Consider the following 19,480-nt stretch of genomic DNA (forward strand, 5'->3'; position numbering starts at 1 on the left):
TGAAATGTTCTTTTTAACTAAACAACTTTAATTATAATCTGTGGGATTCATGTTAATGCATAGCAGATATATTTAACTTTTTGAAACAAAAAACAAAAAACAAAACAAATATTTCCCAAACAGTAGACTAATCTTGCAGGAAGTCTGAGGACCCCTTAGGGGTCGCAAACCCCCTGTTAAAGATCTCTGTTCTAAATATTGAAGTTCTGCTCATTCACTGCGAGGAAAATAATATTACAACTAATCTGAGTTTACAAATGTTAAATTAGTTCAGGGAAGAATTCTACAATCCTTTTAAGCTATACTGTTACTGTATTTTCTCTTTTGCCTCGAGCAACACTTTGTGTTTAATGCTAACGAGCAAATGTTAGCATGTTGACAGCATGTTTGGCTCCATGTCATTGAACATGTTAGCACACTGACCTTAGAATTTAGCTTAGCCTACTTTGTCAATGCCAAAGTAGGCTAGTAACAGCTCCGCAGAGCCACAAGCCAAACGTAAGCATAGCTGTAACTCTCACAGTGAATTACATAATAAGATTACATATTTGTCTTTTCAAGAATTAAGGGCTTTGTTGCTGTGGTAGGCCTACCCTTATGAGTGTGTTTGTTGCTAGCCTTGCCCATGAGCACTTGGCGTTTTTTAACTTTGTGTGTAAATAATTAGCTAAAAACATAAAATACTTTTAAGCTAGGCCTACCAGCAGTAGCCTAGTTTTCTTCTGTAATAACAAGTTCAAGCACTGGGTATAAAGGGTGGAGGCAGCAGAGCTGTACAGCTCCAATACAGTAATGATGAGTGACAGGAGAGCCGGCCAATCAGAGGCGGGACTAAAGCTTTTAATGCTGTCAGAAGCTGCAGCTTTCAGTCTGGGAGCCACCTGTAGCAGGCAGCGAGTGTACCACGAAGGGTACAGCGTCTCTATCAGCACCGTTATACTCACCGTTACACCGGCTAGACTTCTGGACACGGGACCTCAGAACCGTCCGGTTCTCCTCGGTCGAGCCGTTTTACAACCGAAGGCTTGAAAGATGTTTTTCAGTTATCTGCATGTCGTGTGTCTCCTGGGCGCTGTCGTTAAAGGTGACTGAAGTTTATTTTCACACTATATACACTAGAAAAGAGTTTGTTACATATATAGTATAGTAATATGAACAGACCACACATTTGATTTGTAGTATGAGTGAAAGTCTTGAAATACATTGCCATGTTATTTTTTTACTCAACTTACTAACTGTAGTCAGCGCAGATTTAATAGACAGTGGCGAGGGTCCTTTCCAATGCCGTTAAAGTACTCCATTACTGTAAAAGTTCTGAAGTCAGAATGTAACTGAAGTAAATAGTAGGCTAGTAATACTAGGATATTATTAGGACATTTACTAAAGTATCTAAAGTAAATCTGTTAGTATTTAGGCGTATGCAGAAACATTTCCTCTGTAAGTATTAACGGAATATTACAGATAAATGATGTGTAGGTAGCATTTCTGTTGTAGGTGGTCGATGTGGAGCTAATTGTAACTACCATAATAGGCTAGTATTTGAATTTGTAACAATCCATCTTATTTTAAGAGCTCATAATATGTATTGTATGTAAAACTTGGCACTTAAAATGGCATTTCCCATCTCTAGAATACATTTTTCGCTTTTTTCTACACCCTTTTTTAAGTAATATGGTAGGCTGAATATGATAACATATTTTACTAGAACTTTCTGTAGTGGCAAAATTCTCCTTCTGACATATGTGATATGTGGATGTGGATGTCTGTGCCCCATTCTGCTTACAGAATCAACCAACCTTTATTAAGACAAACAAGTCTTGCATTAACATAAATGAGACAATATAAAAAGTAATGACCTAGAAAATTGAACAGGACAGGGCTGTGTCACATTCAAAATGCAAATATTAATGAATTATCAAGTAACTCATAAAAACACGCTAGAATATTCACATTTGGTTAGGGAATATTATCTAGCAGTTGTTGTTCAGCCTTTGGTTTAAATGCTGGAGGATTAAAAAAAAAACATCATTTTTTTTCTTCTTGTTTTCTACACATTCATGGAGTTTCCCCCCAAATAGGCTTAAACTCTGACTCACTGGTCCCTCGGTATGACTCAAAGCTCTCTGGTGGAGTACAGATGCCAGTGAGGAGGCATCAGTCACACAGCAGCCGGCTCCCTGAAGCGCAGCACACTCCTCACACAAAGTTTTCTCTGTGTGTGCACATGCGGACCCCCTTGACAGCGTGGTGAAGCTGCCCTGAGGAATTTTGATGAGCATTTCACTGAACAGGCTCCCTAGGCTTAGTTGCAGTTAAATTCATTGGTCACCCTTTTATTATCATTTTGGCCCGTTCTGAAGTGCATCTCTTTGTTTCAAGGTTCAATCTATGAAAACTGAGATTCAGTCAGTGTCATGTGCCCGAGCCTCGCTGCAAGCCTGCAGGCAGTTTGTGTTGTTCCCTTCCTGTTCTGTGTCTTCTTATGTAGGAACATAGAGTCTGAGTGAGACTGGAGGGAGATGATGGAGGCTCCAGTTTGGGGCAGTTTGACAGAGCGCGTCTGAAGTAGCAGTAGTAAAGTGATCCGGATGAAAAGACCTCCTGTGGGTCGGCATCCTCTTCCTCTGAGTCTGGCGCCACATGTTCTTGTGCTCGCTGTAAGACATCTTCCAGAGAGAGTAGAAGAGCATTTGAAATACTTTCCTCTCCTCAATATTTTCTTCCTCCTAAAGTTGCCTCTCTTGGACAAAATGCTACTTATCACCTGTCATGTGTTACTGGTTAGACATTGTTAGGTCATTATTAGAGCATGCAAGGTCTTCTCAAGAGCTAACAGGCTGAACAGGAAATATTGATTATTTTTACTATTGATTAATCTGAGCTTTATTTTCTAGATTAATCGCTTAGTCTATAACAAGAGCCCATGGTCAGGACTTCTGTTAGGTTGTTTTGTCTGATTAAGTGTAAAAACTGTAAATCGTCACACTTGAGAAGCTGGAACCAGAAGAATATTTGGTATGTTTTCCTTTAAACAATATACTGAAACAATTGATCAATTATCAAAACAGTTGCCCCTAAACTTTCTGTCAATTCACTAATTGACTAATCTATACCGACGGCGTTTCACTTCCGGGATTGTTAATTTGCTGCCGGAAATTCCCCTGAGTGTCCCCATTTCCAGCCAGATGTCCGTCACCTTCCACTTTCTTTTTTATGAGGACTATGGTTAACTGCTCCTCAGATCTCTGCGGGGTAAATCCAGAAGGCTAGCTACACTGTCCAATCTGAGTTTTCTATTGCACGACTTAAACAACTCTTGAACATGCAAAAGTTCCTTCCCGAGGCTATTTTGCAGTGACACCGTCATATATTAGCGTCCTTGTGATTGGTTTAAAGATAACTAATTAACTTAACTACTAGTTGAGTAATTGTTGCAGCTCACACACATTACCATCCCTTACTTTTTAGCATTTATTTTACGTTATAAGTTTCAGTGAAACTGTGTTGTTTTTGTGACACTCCTTGAGTCCACACTTTTTGAGTTCCTCCTTTCCTTGTTTCTGTTTAATATTGACAACTGATCTCATCTTCTTCATTTGTCCCCTGCTAAAACACATTGCTTTTACATCCACTTCTCGTGCATACTTGTTACTGTTTCTTCCCCTGTATTTTCTTCCTCCGTTGCTGTGCTCCTTCTGCATCCTGTTGGATTAGACCTGCTCTGAGGCTGTAAATCTCACTCTGTAATTGGAAAGCATGTGCTAGCGAAGCTTTAATTGGATATGATATGTGCAGAGGCCCTGCGAGTGCGCCCTGCTCCAGGAGCCATCTGTTACCTCAGAGTTAGAGCTACGCTTGCTAAGATAAAGAGAGTTCCTTTTTGTCTGCCTTGACCCATTGATGACTGCTTAAACTGGAGCCCTTTTGATGAAAAGGACCTATTGTCACAGTATGAGCTACTTAGTGTGCAGTAGCCATTGGGAAACAACCATGGCTTTCTTCCAGAAGCTAAGATTTTTGTTGTTGGGCTGCAGATGTGTGTGTCAGGCATTAGGCAACTCATCAGCTGCAGCAGGAAGAGCTGACAGTCCCAGCCAAGATGAAGTTTATCCAGATGGAAGAGAGAGCAAAGTCTTAGCAGGACAAACAGTATGTAGCTCTATTGTGCTCTGTCACCTCTATTACTCATCTGTTAATTATATGTACATTACACCATTGTCCCTCTAATAATAGATCAGATAATCTTACATACATTTGGCTGATGGGAAACTCCGATATGTGACGATCTAATAAAGGAGAAACACTTAATTGTACACAAAACATTTATTTTATAACGTTCCCCAGAAATGGCCACTTACTAATTATAGGCCAAAGAAACACAGCAGGTCAGCTAATTTGACATTTTTCTACAGACAAGCAAATTAACAGATATGAAAAATATAGTTTCCAATACTAAATGAATAATGAATAAATATTTACTTGGGTTAGGAACAAATCTTTCTGGAAAGTTCATTTGTAAAGTTGCTCAACAACACATCAACACATCTAACTACTGTAAACACTAACAAAAATAACTGAAATATCTTTTATCTCTATAAATTGTAAAAAATGTATTAGTTATTATTATAATTATTTTAAAATATTGTCAGAGAATTCTATGGAAATCATTAAATTCACAAAGAAAATAAATCTTGAGAAACTCAACATTTGGTTTTGATTATTGGTTGATAATACCCCGCCTTATTTTTCTTTTCTTTTCAGCTTTTGCCCGTCGGTACTTGAGTATTCAAGTAACCGCTACTTTAAACGTCTATTAATGCTTTGCAGATTACAATTTCACATATGGTACCTAAAATGTCAGAAAATAGTGTATAAATGGCATCACCATATTCGTTAGACCAATATGTCATCATTGATCATGTCTTATGTTGTCAGGCCAACTATAAAACAATAAGAGTAAGAGAACAAAGAGTAGCAACTTCTCCTACCGATGTAGAGGCCAGAACTAGTTTTGCTTGAAAAATTAAGCTATTAATCGATTATCAACGCTAACTGAGTTTATACAACCAACCGTATTGAAAGAAATATATTTTTATTTAATTGCCCAGCCCTTTATCTCGACCTGATAAGGCAATGTATCCCCTAATCAGAATTGTTGGCATGGGTCAGCCAGCAGGATGAGAAACTGTTGGTTGGAGAAAATAAAAGCTCCCTCTCAGTTTGAGTCTGGTGACCCGGCTGTGTTGCTTTGATGTGGCAGCCCTTAGGCCTGATTTTCCCCTCAAACTTGCCTCTGTGTATCTGTTGGTGTACCATGAGGTAATTGTAATGCAGGGATGGGCACCTTTAAATACCAGGAGGCCATAAAGCCGTATGTAAGAAATATTGACTCTCATTAGCTGGCGAAGGGACCCAAAGTGTGACCAGTAATTAGCTGTGAGCTGTAGTCCAGTATGCCTCCAGCATTTTTGTCTCAGCTTGTGTCAGATGTCATACTGCATTATTTCTGAAACATACACACACACACACACACACACACACACACACACACACACACACACACACACACACACACACACACACACACACACACACACACACACACACTATATGTCAGCTTTCCACATGGTGCCTTTTGGCTTCAGGCTCCTTCTGGCCGGATCACAACCTTTCAGTTCATCTCCTGCTCTGTGTGCATTCTTTAGTCAGGACCATCCTTACAGTGCTGCTGGATGTGATGAAGAACTCTTTCAGAAACACATTTTCCACTATCCCAACATTAAACTGTAAAAATCTCATGGCAATATTGAGAAACCAGGAGAATGTTGGTCTGTTCAGGAATCCTCCTGGTGTGTAATTCATACAGATTTATTCTCGAGGAGTGGCAATGTGGACAGGAAGTTGAGGACGTGCGCTGAGGGAACTGGATCTGACAGTCAGTTTGTAAGCAGGTACTTCACAGGAGTGCTATTGTCTTGCATGAATAGAAATCCCCTGAAGTGCAGCGCTGCGCTGAAACACTAACGTCTGTCACTCTCTGCTTCTGTTACTGTTAGTGATTTGAAGTGAGGCAAAGCGTTGACAGCTGAAAGCAGACATCTCCTTGGCAACAGATACACTCCCACACTGCACTTGTTTGATTCCAATGTCGAGAAAGATTGAGGTGGAGAGGTGTGCCGGCTTTTAGGAGGCTTTAGTACAATTATAGTTTGTTAAACCAAGTAGCAGGTTGGACCAAAGTACTCAGTGGGGGGAGCCGGACTTTCTTATCCACATCCTGCTGAATATGTGCTCGCAGGCCAACATTAGACCCACTTGTAACCCTGCGTGACCCAGTCATCCCTTTTGTGTCTGCAGGGGATTATCCGGCTATAGGTTAAATCCCTAGAGACAAGGCTTTCTGGTAGACAGGCAACACAGAGTGTGCTCTTAATTGCTCCACTGTTTCAAGTCTGTAACACTAACCTTCTGTTTACATGATCTCATTTCCAGTATGGGTAACTTTAACATCGCTGGAGGCGTGGAAGAGTGACGAGTGGACCTGTCAAAGTAAAAAACAAACTGAGGTGTTGGGCTTCTAACATTTAGTTAGGGTAGTGGTGGCCTAAAGGTTAGAGAAGAGAGCTTGTGACTGTGAGGTTGTTGGTTCAATCCCCAGACCAACAGGATTATAATCTGGGTGGGGAAATGTGAAAGAGCAGCACTTCACTCATTACCACCACTGAGGTGCCCTTGAGCAAGGCCCTTAAACCTTAAAACATTCTCCTACTGTGGAACCGGGCAGCTTCCAGGTGTGAATGTGATCAGGGCGTTCTTGAAAAAGAGATTGCCTCTCAGTGAACCTTCCCTGAATAAATAAAGGTTAAAGAAAAAAAGTTTAAGAAATTCTGTGGTTAAGTGGGAGGTTTAAACATACATTGTTGCAACCATTGTTCTCAGTAGTTGGCTTGGTCACGCTTGTTTCTATGTACTTCATTTATGGCTGTAATTTCCATGTAAATGTAAATAGAGAAGCAGCACTAAACTTTGAAGGCGGAAGCTAGTATCATTATGAAAATGACAGTGGAAGAAGAACTTCTGTGTTTGTATGTATTAAGCCATGCCCTCATATTCTTTGTGAGTCATTGTTTGTGACAGTTTCTCTTTTGTCCATCACTTCCCTGTGTCCATGACAGTGTTTTTATAAAAAACCATAAGATTTTCTTTGTATCGTCAACATATATTTTATTTCTAACTTGAAGGTAGAAGAACTACCTCAGCATATTCAATATCATATTCAATGAAGTCTTATCTTCTGTCTTCTTCCATTAGCAACATCAAATCATAAACAGACCAAAATCATTGCAAATGAAGGCTAAATGAAAAATCTGAGCCTTTACAACACATTAGAAATGACACTGTAATGCTAATCTCACACAACATTTTACTGGATGCAGTACAACAATCCACTGACAACTGAGACTCCACACAAAAGCCTTTCTTCCTCTCTACGTTTTCCTTTCTACTTATAATCATCTGAGCTGTAGAAGTAGAAGTTGATAAGAACAGTAGCTTACTGATTGTGACTTTTCAAGTAGTAGATTATTTACACTATTGGATTTCATGACTCATCACTGCTGCCAAGATATTAGTTATCTCTGAATTTTTCTAATGTCAAATCTAAGATAATGCTTTGATGTCATGGGTATCAAATATGGCATTAATTTAATGCTTAAACATGAAGGACCGATGTAACAACCTTAGGTTACTAAATCAGCCAACCTTTGACAGTCTGTTGGGGTTCTGGGGATTCTGTTTTGCTCTTTTTGAGAAAATTTTAATTTGGGTTAAACCCTTTTGCTAATTTAAATTTTCAGATTATTTTCATTCACATTAAATAAGCAGAAATTTAATACAATGAAAATAGAATGAAGAGCTTTGTTTCAGATACTTGTATTTATTATATGAGAATAGCTTGCTAGCAAGCTACAACTAGACCAAGAAGCTAAAGTCATGCTAGCAGCTTTGTTAAGTTAAAGGTACTTTTATTGTCATTTCTAAGCATACACAGAGAAACAAAATTTGCATTGTGGTCAGTGAAATTTGCATTTAATGGCTGCCTTTATGGCCGGGTACTAACATAACCCACACTGCTACACGGGGAGTCTTGTAAACTCCACACAGAAAGGCCCTGCTGGACCAGGACCACTCCCCAGTACACAGGACTGGCGTCAGTCCTAACCCTGAGCTACTGTGTGAGGCTGTACTCCTGCACAGTGGAGCCTTACATCAGCTTGCAACAATTGACAAGGCTAACATGTTGTTTTTTAGCAGGTATTATTATCATCACAGTGTGTTAGCATTTTAACGTTAGCTAATTATCACTAAACACAATGCAGCTGAGGATGATGGAACAACAGTATTCCAGGTAGTCATAAACCAAAGTATTTGACACATTAAAATGTGGACACCATGGTGGTTGGTGGATTACAAAGGTGATCTAATTTAAAGTGAAACAATTCATCCTAAGCATACTATAAATATCTGTACCAAATGACATGGCAATCTATTCAAACATCATAGTATATAGTATCGTGTTAGCATGCTAACATTTTCTTATTAGCACTAAACACAAAGTACAGCTAAGCTTGTACAGTTTTCTCTCCGATGCCTTCATTTAAACTCTAACCTTATTTAATCATTATGATGTCTTAAAGCTGCAGTAGGGAGTTCTGAGAAAACGTGGACTTAGCCTAAAAATTTGAACAAGCAAACCTAACAGGTCCCTCCCCCTTGCTCTCTGCTGCGCTACAGCCCCCCCTCCACAGCTCCTCCCCAACAGCGGTGCATGCCGTGAACGGCACGCGCACGCTAGTAAGCAGGGCCACCGATGCTTTCCACATCCTCATGAACAATACAGGGGATTTATTCTGAGGGGCGTATAGCTGTTGTGTGCTGTGCTTTTAAAACTTTGAATACTTAATGTAAAAATATTGCTTATTTAAAATATTTCTATTAAAAGATATGTAAATGCTTTACACAGTACATTACTGAATTACCTTTTGGATCAATTAAAAACACTAAACTTTCAGTAGGAATGATGAATCATTGAGGAAGCTCACTAAGCAAGGAATAACAACATCTTAGAAATATCTCTTGGGTTTTATTTTGCATATGGGTAAAATAAATCAGCTTTTTTTGCAAAGTACTCCCGTCAGAAATTTGATGTACAAATTACATCCTGAGGGGGAACAAAACGTGTATGTTTAAAAATTATCAAAAATAAAATTCTGCCTTGCCAAACGTTGACGGTGACAGCGCACAATTAAACGTGTTTCACCATAGCTAAGCTACATTTAATTGTGATCGACAAAAAGCATTTTGGCTTACTAAATGTAGGTATCGAAACAATATTGCTTATACTGAGGGTGAAGGAGTTAGCAGGTAAAGTTAAACTTCACCTGCTAGCTACAACATTCCTGCCGTTCTACAAGCTAACAAGCTAACTGTTAGATTTAGCAACAAGCTACAGAGTCAAATGAGATTTGCGCGATCACCAGTGATACCGTGACCATCGCTATCTTAGTTGTGTAGTTCTTGAAAAATGAAACAAATCAAGCAGAGATACTTACATGTCAAGCAGAAATGTGGCTAGCTCTGAATCCGTGTTGAATCCTTTCAGGAGGCGTAGCTCCCTCCACCTCTGAAAAGACTAAGCTCTGATGTTGACCCTCGTTTAATTTTGGGCTCGGTTTAATTCTTTCTTTTTAGCTGGCTTTTTGTCGAATTCTGTTTGCTTTTCGTCTTCTTCTGTTTGCCCGTCTTTGTTTTCTGAGCAGGTGTCACTCGAGAAATTGGCAGTTTTCCAGAAAAGTTGTTTCTCCGCGATCAGCACCACTGCAGCACACCGACAATCTTGAGCTTGAACACGGTACGCGCTGTGCGGGGGAGGGGTATGAGCAGCGCGTACACGAGAGTAATTGACAGTGCTAAGACAGTCCTCCTGGCTCTGATTGGCTGTTTCTGACCGGGAGCGGTGTATTTCTGCAAGTGTCAGTAGAAGCACAGACAGGAGCCACAGGAGCTTGTTTTTTTTTTTACAGATTATCTGTCTCATATTCTACTGTCAGGAGATAGTGACAGTTTTAACAAATGTGTAAAAAATACATTTTTACAAAAGTTACCTACTGAAGCTTTAAGTCTTTGGTTTAAGAATGCGTCCATTATGATTATTTTTAGTGTATCCATTGTCAAGACAAAGAGAGACACTGGAAATCTGTAAGCTTTCTATTTTGACAATATTGTGGTGAAAGTGGTTTCTCCACACACACACACACACACACACACACAGCTGATAAGACTCAGGGCCCTATCTTGCACCTGGCGCAGTGCAGCGCAAAGCCTGACACAGCTTGCCTTGTTACAACAGGCTACAAACATTACCTTTCATATTGGTAGTTTATGCGAAACAAAAAACAAAACTATCTCTGCAGTAATTTTACATTGTAAATATTATATGCAAACACACCATCTGGTCATGCATCTGGTACTAATAGACATGCCCGTGTTATACATGATGGTATTCACAGCCTGCTTTGAGGGAAACTGGTCCTACCTCCTCCTTTATTCCTCTATACCTCCCCACCTCCCCACCTCCCCTCCTCCTACCTCAATCTTTTCTTTTTGATGGATGCAGACTTTTTCAACAGCACTCAATTACTGTCGAGAACTCTACACTGTAATAAGGTTATGGTGAAAAAGAGGAACAAGTAGGGCACAGGATGATCTTACATGGAACAGAAGCAGAAGGAGTACAAAGCGGTACACACCAGCCTGACAATAGACCTTAGGTTAAAAACTGAATAAACTCAATGCAACCTCCCATTATGTTTTTTATTGTTTCACACACACACACAAACACACACACACACACACACACACACACACATACACACACACACACACACACACAGCTGATAAGACTCAGGGCCCTATCTTGCAGCGCAAAGCCGGACGCAAGTGTCTTTGCTAGTTTAAGACCAATGCAGTGGTCAATTTCCCGTTCAGCGCCCACGTTGTTTAAATAGCAAATGCACCTGCGCCCATCTTTGCACCCATGGGCGTGCTGGTATTACAGGGAGTTGTGTTCAGGTAAATTATTGGCGTATTGCTATCTTGAGGCAGCGGGAAATGACCTGGTCTATAGTCAATAGCGCAGGATTTCATTGTTATTTTTACAGGGCATTAGTAAAATGCGCCTAGGCCGTTGCTCAGCGCTTGCACACAATGCTTGTTACACACACAAGGAAGCGAAGCAGCACACAATCATGCAAAAGATTACATTAATTAAAAATATTATGCTGCATATACGCCATCATAATAGCAATGCGCCAAGGTTCAAATGCTACTGGCTTTTAAAGGGAATGGGAGATAAGACTGATTGGTTTATTGCATATTACGCCTAAAACACACCTATGAATTAATGAAGACACTAAGTTTGACCCTTTTGAAGCATGTGCCTGGTGCACAGACCCTTTCTTTGCCAATCAATTAGCAAAAGTAGATTTGGACATGCCCTAAACACACCTGCACCACGCGCTTCACGCCAAGTGCTTAGATCGTTGAAATAGGGCACTCAATGTTTATTAGTCCACAGCATCAGAGTTAATGGTAGGTTACTTTTTAACTTCTTAACACCTCCCCCAGGGTGGATTGTTTGGTGTTTGATAGTGTGTATTAAAAACCGGATTTCTAAAATGTTAAGGAGGTCAACTGCCTTTCCCTCCGCTTGCAAATCTACCTGTTTACTCTGACACGGGCGCTGTACTGCAATGTCACGCACACCTGAATAATATAGGATGGAGTGTTAACTGAAACTTTCTGCCCAGTTTCTATGAAGCAATAGGAATCTGAAAACCTTTTGGGGATAAAAGCAGATACAACCTTTGAGATTTACCAGAATGTAAAGTATGCAGGAATGTGGTAAAATGCTTGCCCTTCAACTCAGTCGTTTATGGAAACACACAAGTCCTTGCAATTGATAATCTACTGAAAATGTAACACAGGGCTAATCAAGACAGGGTCGACTACATCTGATTTAAGAGGTTTTTCCATTAATCTTGATATCTGGTCCTCCAGTAAGATTAGTCCATTGCCCTTTAAGTCTTAATCTAGAAGAGCTAGTCACAAATTGATACATGAGGGTTTTTCAACATTTTCTTTTATTATACACTATTATACACTTTATACTACACTCCCCAAATACATACTTTTTGAAGGTGGGTTTGGGCATGTGCGTGTGTTCTTTAACCTAATCTTATCCACCAAAGTTTACCATTACAGGGTGTGTGGAGCCTGTGGTTTTTCATCTCTAAATGAGTCTTGGTTACCAAGCAATAAAGACATTAGGTAACACAGGGCCTTGTACACAGAACATAATTGAATCACACCCAGGATCTGAAATTATTCTTGATTTTCTCAACATTTTCCGTTTAAAGATGATTAACTGACTTACTGTTTGTACAAGGCGTCAATGAAACGGGCATTGGATGTAAACATTCAATATACAGGCTAAGCTATTATCAAATCGAATCCTACTATTTGTAACGCTCCTCTATCTGTCCTCTAGCTTCCTCCGTTTCCCCATAAACAGAAAGCATAGAGTGGGGGCAGGCTAAATGGGAACAGGAGTCATGACAGCACACTAAACAAATAGGAGGCAACTAGTTCCTTTGAGGTGGTCACATGAAGTTGGCAGCACTCTGTGTTGTAAACACTTGCGGTGTTGAGTCACAGTTTTTGTCAACTTTTTACGCAGTCAATGTTGAATGTTTATTTACGTAAAACAAAACCTCTGACTACAGCTTAAACCCCTGTCATTGTGGTGGACATTGTGCAGGTCAAGAGCTTCCTGTAGAAAGTAGATGATCTAGTTAAATTTTGAACACTGAGTTAATATTCAGCGCTCCCATTTGCTGTGAATGTGAACATGTGGATACAAGTACATAGACATGGAAATGTTCGCTAATGAATGCGATATTTTACCTCAGTAATTAGCATGTAGCTGATTACACAGCTTAAAGCTGCTCAATAACAATGGATCAAATGATTACTTGTTTATGAAAGGTGTTGATTGTACTGATGAACCCACAGAGATTTATCATTCTGCAGATTTCCTCAGCTCTTTGGGGTATTTTAGTATCTTTTAGCTAGTTGTTTTGGCTATATGGTCCTCAGCTGTATATTTTTGGTTCACTCTCACCCCTCTTATCAGCGTTTCTAACAGCGGCAGGCAGTGAAAAATTGGTGCTAAACCACCTGTCCATTACCTGCCCGAGGAAATATTTGACTTGCATTCATCTGTTGGACACAAACACAACATCAAATGAATTCTAATGTTGCTATACAGCACATTAATTAATAGTTTTTTCTGCTTTTGTTTTGACTGTAGGACTGACAACAGATCCCTTCACACTAAATTCATCTTCAATCATCAGTACCAATGAGACAACCTCCCAGATTAGCACCGAGTCCAGGACCACCAGAGCAGCAGTTATTGGGAACAGTAACTTTACCCACCCAACTGACTCTCCATCAGGTCCAACCAGCGGTACAAAAATGTCCACCGCAAGCGCAGAGACAACTCATCCCACCAACACCAGTGAGACTACAAATACAACCATTACACCTGCTCCAGATCGCACACTGACTACAAGTACACCGACCCCACACACCAGCAACGACACAACTACTATTACACCGACCCCACACACCAGCAACAACACAACTACTATTACACCGACCCCACACACCAGCAACGACACAACTACTATTACACCGACCCCACACACCAGCAACGACACAACTACTATTACACCGACCCCACACACCAGCAACGACACAACTACTATTACACCGACATCCTCCATTATAGCCACGACACAGTCAAGTAACATCACAACAACTGCCGCTACCACACAAACCAGCAACGGCACAGCAAGTACAAGTACAGTAACTCCAGGAATCTCTACAGCTGTACTAACTTCAACTACACTAACAAACTCTACTAACACCTCTACTGAGAATCCCAAATCCACCACCACACCCTCATCCTCAACTATCACCACAAATGCAACACTCACCTCCCCTGGACACCCACCCTCTTCACCTACCTCCATCTCTACCTCCAGCACTCTTCCCGCAAACACCTCCTCAGGAAGTAGCACCGCACCCCCCAGTGGAAATAACACCACCCTTAGTCCCTCAACAACAACCACAGGAGGTAGGACTAACAGCATGAGGATGTGTGTTCATACAGAATAATATACTTTAACATGCAGGTGAGTAGGAATTCCGCATGAGACCATGAGTTAAGGTTAGGGTTAGGCAATTTTCAGGTCTCCAAATGCAGATTTTTGAATAACAGCTTTGTTCTTAATAAGATGTCTAAGATGTCATGCACTGAAAGGCAGTACTTAGAAGAAGTGCTTTGTACTCAATGCTAACATCAGCATGTTAACATGATGCTAAGAAGGTATTTATGTTTACCAGGTTTAAAATATTAGTATAGCGTGTTTACATTTGTTAAATAGCTCTATAAGAAGTACTCTGTATAAATGTCCTTGGATTGACTTTTTACTCTTTTTATGTTAAAGTGACCCGTCACACCACTTTGACTCAATCACCTGAACCAACTAGTGGCAATACAACAGCGTCAACCACCACCACTCCAGTCTCCACCACCCCCACTCCCACCATAAGTACTGGTACCAACATCACTGGCACCACCCGACGACCAACAGACATGACCACCAACAACTCCACTACAGCTGCCCCAACCCTCCCTCCATTCATAGGTGCGTACTTTTCTCAAGTTCATTGTCCAGGTGCATGAATTCAACTCAATCAACTTAATCAGAAAAATAATAAAAGTAACATATTTCTTGGTTGGAATTAAATCCTGCATACACAAGGAGCCACATTGCAAAAGATAATTACTTACATGTTTTTTTTGTTAAAATGGTTAACAATCCGGAAAAAATGAAACATATTTGATTAAATCAATATTCAATCTAATATAGTTCAATAGATATTTTAAAAATAACAAAATCAAACCACAATGTAAACAATGCAACAATGTGACACTCATTTCAGGAAGCTCACAACAATAGCAAGCTCAGTCTGGCCAGGAATATTTTAAATGACCCCTCACATGTATGTATGGTTATGTCCTTTTTCAAACAAGCTACCCAGCCCTGGCTGACAACAAAGTTGTATCGTATCTTATATCATATTGTTAAAATGTCCAGCCTTTATCTTTACTGGTTCCCTCATTCCGCTGTCATTGCGTTGTCTAGGCCACAGTAGGTAGCTGTTTTCAGCAAAAAAAGCTATGACACTCCTGCTGTACACTATATGCTCAGCTCCAAACGGCAGACTGCCACAGTTGGCAACTAGCTGGTGAACTAAGTGGAGCTAAATAGCTAGATATTTCAATTATCAGATATTTCAATACAATTGTCATATCAGCTTAAAAGGTAATGGTTGTTTACACAACCTTACTGCTGCCCACAAGTGGCCAAACAAACAGTAATTGCAAATTTAACAAATTGAGTTCACATGAGAAAAGAAAATTAGATGGCCAGTTGTTTAACACATGATTTTTCTTCCATCTCCCATCAGTGTGCCCTGCCGCCTCATGCCCACTTGAAAGCATATGTCTTAATGGTACTTGCCAGTGTCTGTCTGGTAGCTTCCTGGTAAAAGGCAACTGTGTACCTGGTAAGAATATAACAACACTGCATGTTTGGTCAGATGAGGAATGACTATAACAAAATGGGGTGGTGGCGGTAAAAAGTAAAACTTTGTCTTTTTCTTTTCTCTCCACCTCTTTATTCAGCTCAAGTGTTCCCAGGCCAGCTTCATATCACTTCCCTGACATTTGATAATGAAATGAGCAACAGGTCCTCAGCAATATTCCAACGGACTGCAGCTGAGATCTCAGCAGCGGTAGGTAGTGAGCTCAGGATGCATTTTGAATTTCTATAAAGAATACACCTCTCTCTCAGTCATTAAACCACATGCTTATTCTGGTTCACAGCTCAAAGATGCCCTCAAAAATCATATGGGATATCAACAATCTGATGTTGTGCAACTTGAGTGAGTAGTTTTTCTTTTGCTTCTGCAGAAAGATAATATGTAATATGTTCCAATGTTTTTTAAACCTTCTTTGGTGCTTTTCTTTAATTCTCTAGACCTGGGAGTGTGCAAGCAACCGTAAATAACATATTTGAAAAGACCAATGCCACTCAAGATTCTGTTGATCAGGCCATTAAGCAAGCTATAGCAGCCGCACCAGCAGGTGGATTCTTGACTAATGCTACATTTACAGGTGATCACTGCTAATACACTGATTGATTTTGGTTGAGAGCCTGAGAAGGTATGAGCAACAGGCATCTCATTTCAAGAAGGTGTTTTTTTCATCTCATACACCTGTTTTACTTATTCTCTGTCTTAGCTACAAACCTCTGTGAGCAGAAACAATTATCACCCTGTGATATCTCCACTACAACATGCACAAATACAAATGGCCGGGCTGATTGTTCCTGTAAAAAAGGCTACATCTCCAATGATTACACCCACAAAATCTGCACAGGTAAAAGTGACTATTTCATATTCTTTAGAGTAGTAGTAGTAGTTTAAATTAGCAAACTAGAACATGTTGCTGTGGTACTTATGTTGTGTCGTTAATGTGAAAAAATGTGTAATCTCTACAATGTTCTGCTGGCCTGGCACTATAGATTTTTTAAAAGCATTATGTATAGAACTGATGACCAACAGCGTCTGAGACAAGCTCAAGTAAAGTTTTCCCAGCTGATCTAAAGTTAAAGAAAACTGTAACAGAACCTTCTTATCCTCAGTGAAAAACTTGTTTGTGAGAATGAGGGGGAGAAACAACAGGGAGCGCGACTCAGAGACAAGGTCAAGAGCTGTAGCCTTTTCTCTGTGCCGACCCTTGACTCTTATTACATTTATCTCTCTAATTTATTTCTTTTTAAAGGGGGGTTGTTTCCCTGGAAACAGGTGGAAGAATCACAACTCTCTCTCGCTCTCTCTCTCTCTCTCTCTCTCTCTCTCTCTCTCTCTTTCTCTTGGAAGACAGTTCCTTTCCCAGGAAATACATAATGCACCATTATATACTTGTTAGTAATGGTCATAATGCAGCCTACATATAAAGAGGCTCATATTGTGCTCATGATTTCATTGCGTGTGCAACCAGGCGTACTGTACTCCTCCCTCAAACGTGACTGAGTCTGAAACTGTAGCTTATTATATGTTCTTATTTCAATCTCTTATTGCAAAACATTGTGTACTTGAATTATTGTGTTTTTCTTTGTAGCGTGTGAAAGTGGGTGGAGGGCAGTGGGAAACACGTGTCAACCGTGAGTACACAAACTTTTTTGGGCTGGTGTCTGTGTATTTCTGTCTCCAGTAACTCCATTAACACGCATGTCGGCTCTTAAATACAAATGTCATTGTGTTTAAATGCTCTGTTTTGTCTTTCAGATGTGCATTCGGATACGCTGGTTTCAACTGCAATGATTGTGAGTAAACACATGCACATGTATGATGCACATGTATGATGCAGCAGCAGCAGCAGTAGTTACAATTTTGCGCTGATGACCCATAGAAATCTAAATTTGTGTTCATGTGTGTGTTTAAAGCCGCTCTGCTGGCAGTGGTGGTCATCTCCTGTGTACTGGGAGGAGTTCTTCTCATCATTGTCCTGGCTTTGCTCATATTTTTTTGCTGGTGAGCATATTAAAAAAACTCCTATGCTAACACTTTGGCCCACACTAGCCTGTAAATGTTTAGCAAATACATGGCTTTGGTTATTCGTAAAAGTGGATTTTTGAAGAAAGTGTTGTTTCAGCATCTGATTTTTGCCTATATTATATATGGGTAGTATATATATATGTGTAGTTCAGATCTCTTTTGCATTGAAATATAATCACTTTAATGCTATCAAAGCAGTTATATGCAACTAACTAGATGTCTAAAAAGCTCACCTTTCATTCATTGTTGGATTTGTTAAAGAAAGAAATATGCATGCACATTTTACATTCTTCTTGTCTTTACATCAGGCGGAGATGTTCAAAGAGCAAGGAGGACTACAACAGCAGTCCATACTCATCAGGTGACATAAACCAGCCCTGGCCCACTGGCATCACCCCTATCCCCCGTGCCACCTCTAACAGTTATGAAGCTCCTCCCATAGAAATGGCAGAAGGGGGCAACAATCGCGTCCCGGTGGACAAATATCAAACCAACGGATTGGTGAGTTATCCCACATTGTCTCTGTCGTCTGAATTACCTACCACTAATCCTCAGACTCACCGTCTTGCATAGTGTTGATCATCCACCAACTCCGCCTTTAGTTTGTGCAATGTTGCCCCACCATCTTGCATCTAGATTGCATCTGCTTATTAACTTGAAATCCAGCCAGTGGACATGGATTTGATTGTTTACAGTTGAAAAACACATCTAGGTCTAGGATAAATCTGGCTCTAGTGTTCTGGCTGTGTTAAATTAGGTTGAAAACTGAAACTGTTGTTTCAAAATCATTTTAATGACTACATTTCAATGTGTGTTTGGGACCTGCCATACATTAAAACACAGTCTTTTACATGTCTTTTAAAGTTCCTAAATTTGAAAGTTAGCTTAGTTTTTAACCATAGCCACCTTGATGTGATTTGACCTGCAAGTCAACAAATCCATGCTCACTGGGCACAGGTCTTGTATTGATTCAGAGACAGATTAGATGATTTGATGATGTGTTTTCAATCCTGCACACACCAGTATGTTTATCCCAATCAACCAGAATGTATATTTAGTGCTAGCATACGTCCATCCCAAGCACCCTGCTTTGCCTGACTCCCAGTGTGTTGCTTTAGGGGTTTAAGAAGAAGCTCAAAGGATGGAAAAAGGTAAGGCATGGCATTGTGTTAAGTTTCTGATTTGCCCCCTGCTGATTTAGACGGGTCAGTAATAAATAAGGTGTCAGGATTTTCGGGTGATGGGGAGCTTCATGAAACATCTCTGATAGTTGGGGAACGCTGTGTGCTTTCATCTACATGTGAATGTAGTGAGTGCCGGTTCAAAGAAGCTCAGCTGATGATAGTTTGGGAATAATCACTTTCACCGCACATTGGTGACAGAGGGTTTCTTATGTATGTCTGCTTGGCTTTTGTGTGAGAATGTTTAAGTCTCTACATGTGAAAGACACTAATACACTATTGTTTCTACTGACATTTTAGTCTGGATCATACGATCTCAACCCAGATACAATGCACACCTTCAAAGGTAAAAATCCGTCCCGGTACTCCTATCTGGTCCAAGGCCACGAGAACCCCTACTTCTTACAAGGAGAGGACAAGAGGAACTGATGAAGTCCAGGTAGAAATGAGGAACATGGGATCAAAAAAGAAACCACTGATTTAAA

The 19,480-nt window shown here is 40.2% G+C and overlaps 1 protein-coding gene across 3 annotated transcripts; it reads left to right on the top strand.

The window, feature by feature from the left end:
• The first annotated feature begins 864 nt into the window (after positions 1-864).
• Positions 865-19,456, top strand: si:ch211-198m17.1 (uncharacterized protein PB18E9.04c). 3 transcript variants are annotated; one of them, XR_004659747.1, is made up of 13 exons: positions 865-1,084; positions 13,430-14,260; positions 14,634-14,834; positions 15,661-15,759; positions 15,878-15,987; positions 16,079-16,137; positions 16,233-16,369; positions 16,496-16,633; positions 17,378-17,420; positions 17,545-17,582; positions 17,703-17,790; positions 18,123-18,965; positions 19,296-19,456. XR_004659747.1 is itself a non-coding variant. In XM_034894979.1 (13 exons), the coding sequence occupies exons 1-13, from the start codon at positions 1,033-1,035 to the stop codon at positions 19,422-19,424; spliced, it is 2,118 nt and encodes a 705-aa protein (XP_034750870.1). In that variant the 5' UTR covers positions 865-1,032; the 3' UTR covers positions 19,425-19,456. The 3 variants fall into 3 exon arrangements, 2 of the variants coding, with proteins under 2 accessions (XP_034750870.1, XP_034750871.1); XM_034894979.1 differs by having other exon boundaries at positions 18,123-18,315; XM_034894980.1 differs by having other exon boundaries at positions 13,430-13,639; positions 18,123-18,315.
• The last annotated feature ends 24 nt before the right edge of the window (positions 19,457-19,480 follow it).

Source organism: Etheostoma cragini, chromosome 15 (assembly GCF_013103735.1).
Source record: "Etheostoma cragini isolate CJK2018 chromosome 15, CSU_Ecrag_1.0, whole genome shotgun sequence".
Classification (NCBI taxonomy): domain Eukaryota; kingdom Metazoa; phylum Chordata; class Actinopteri; order Perciformes; family Percidae; genus Etheostoma; species Etheostoma cragini.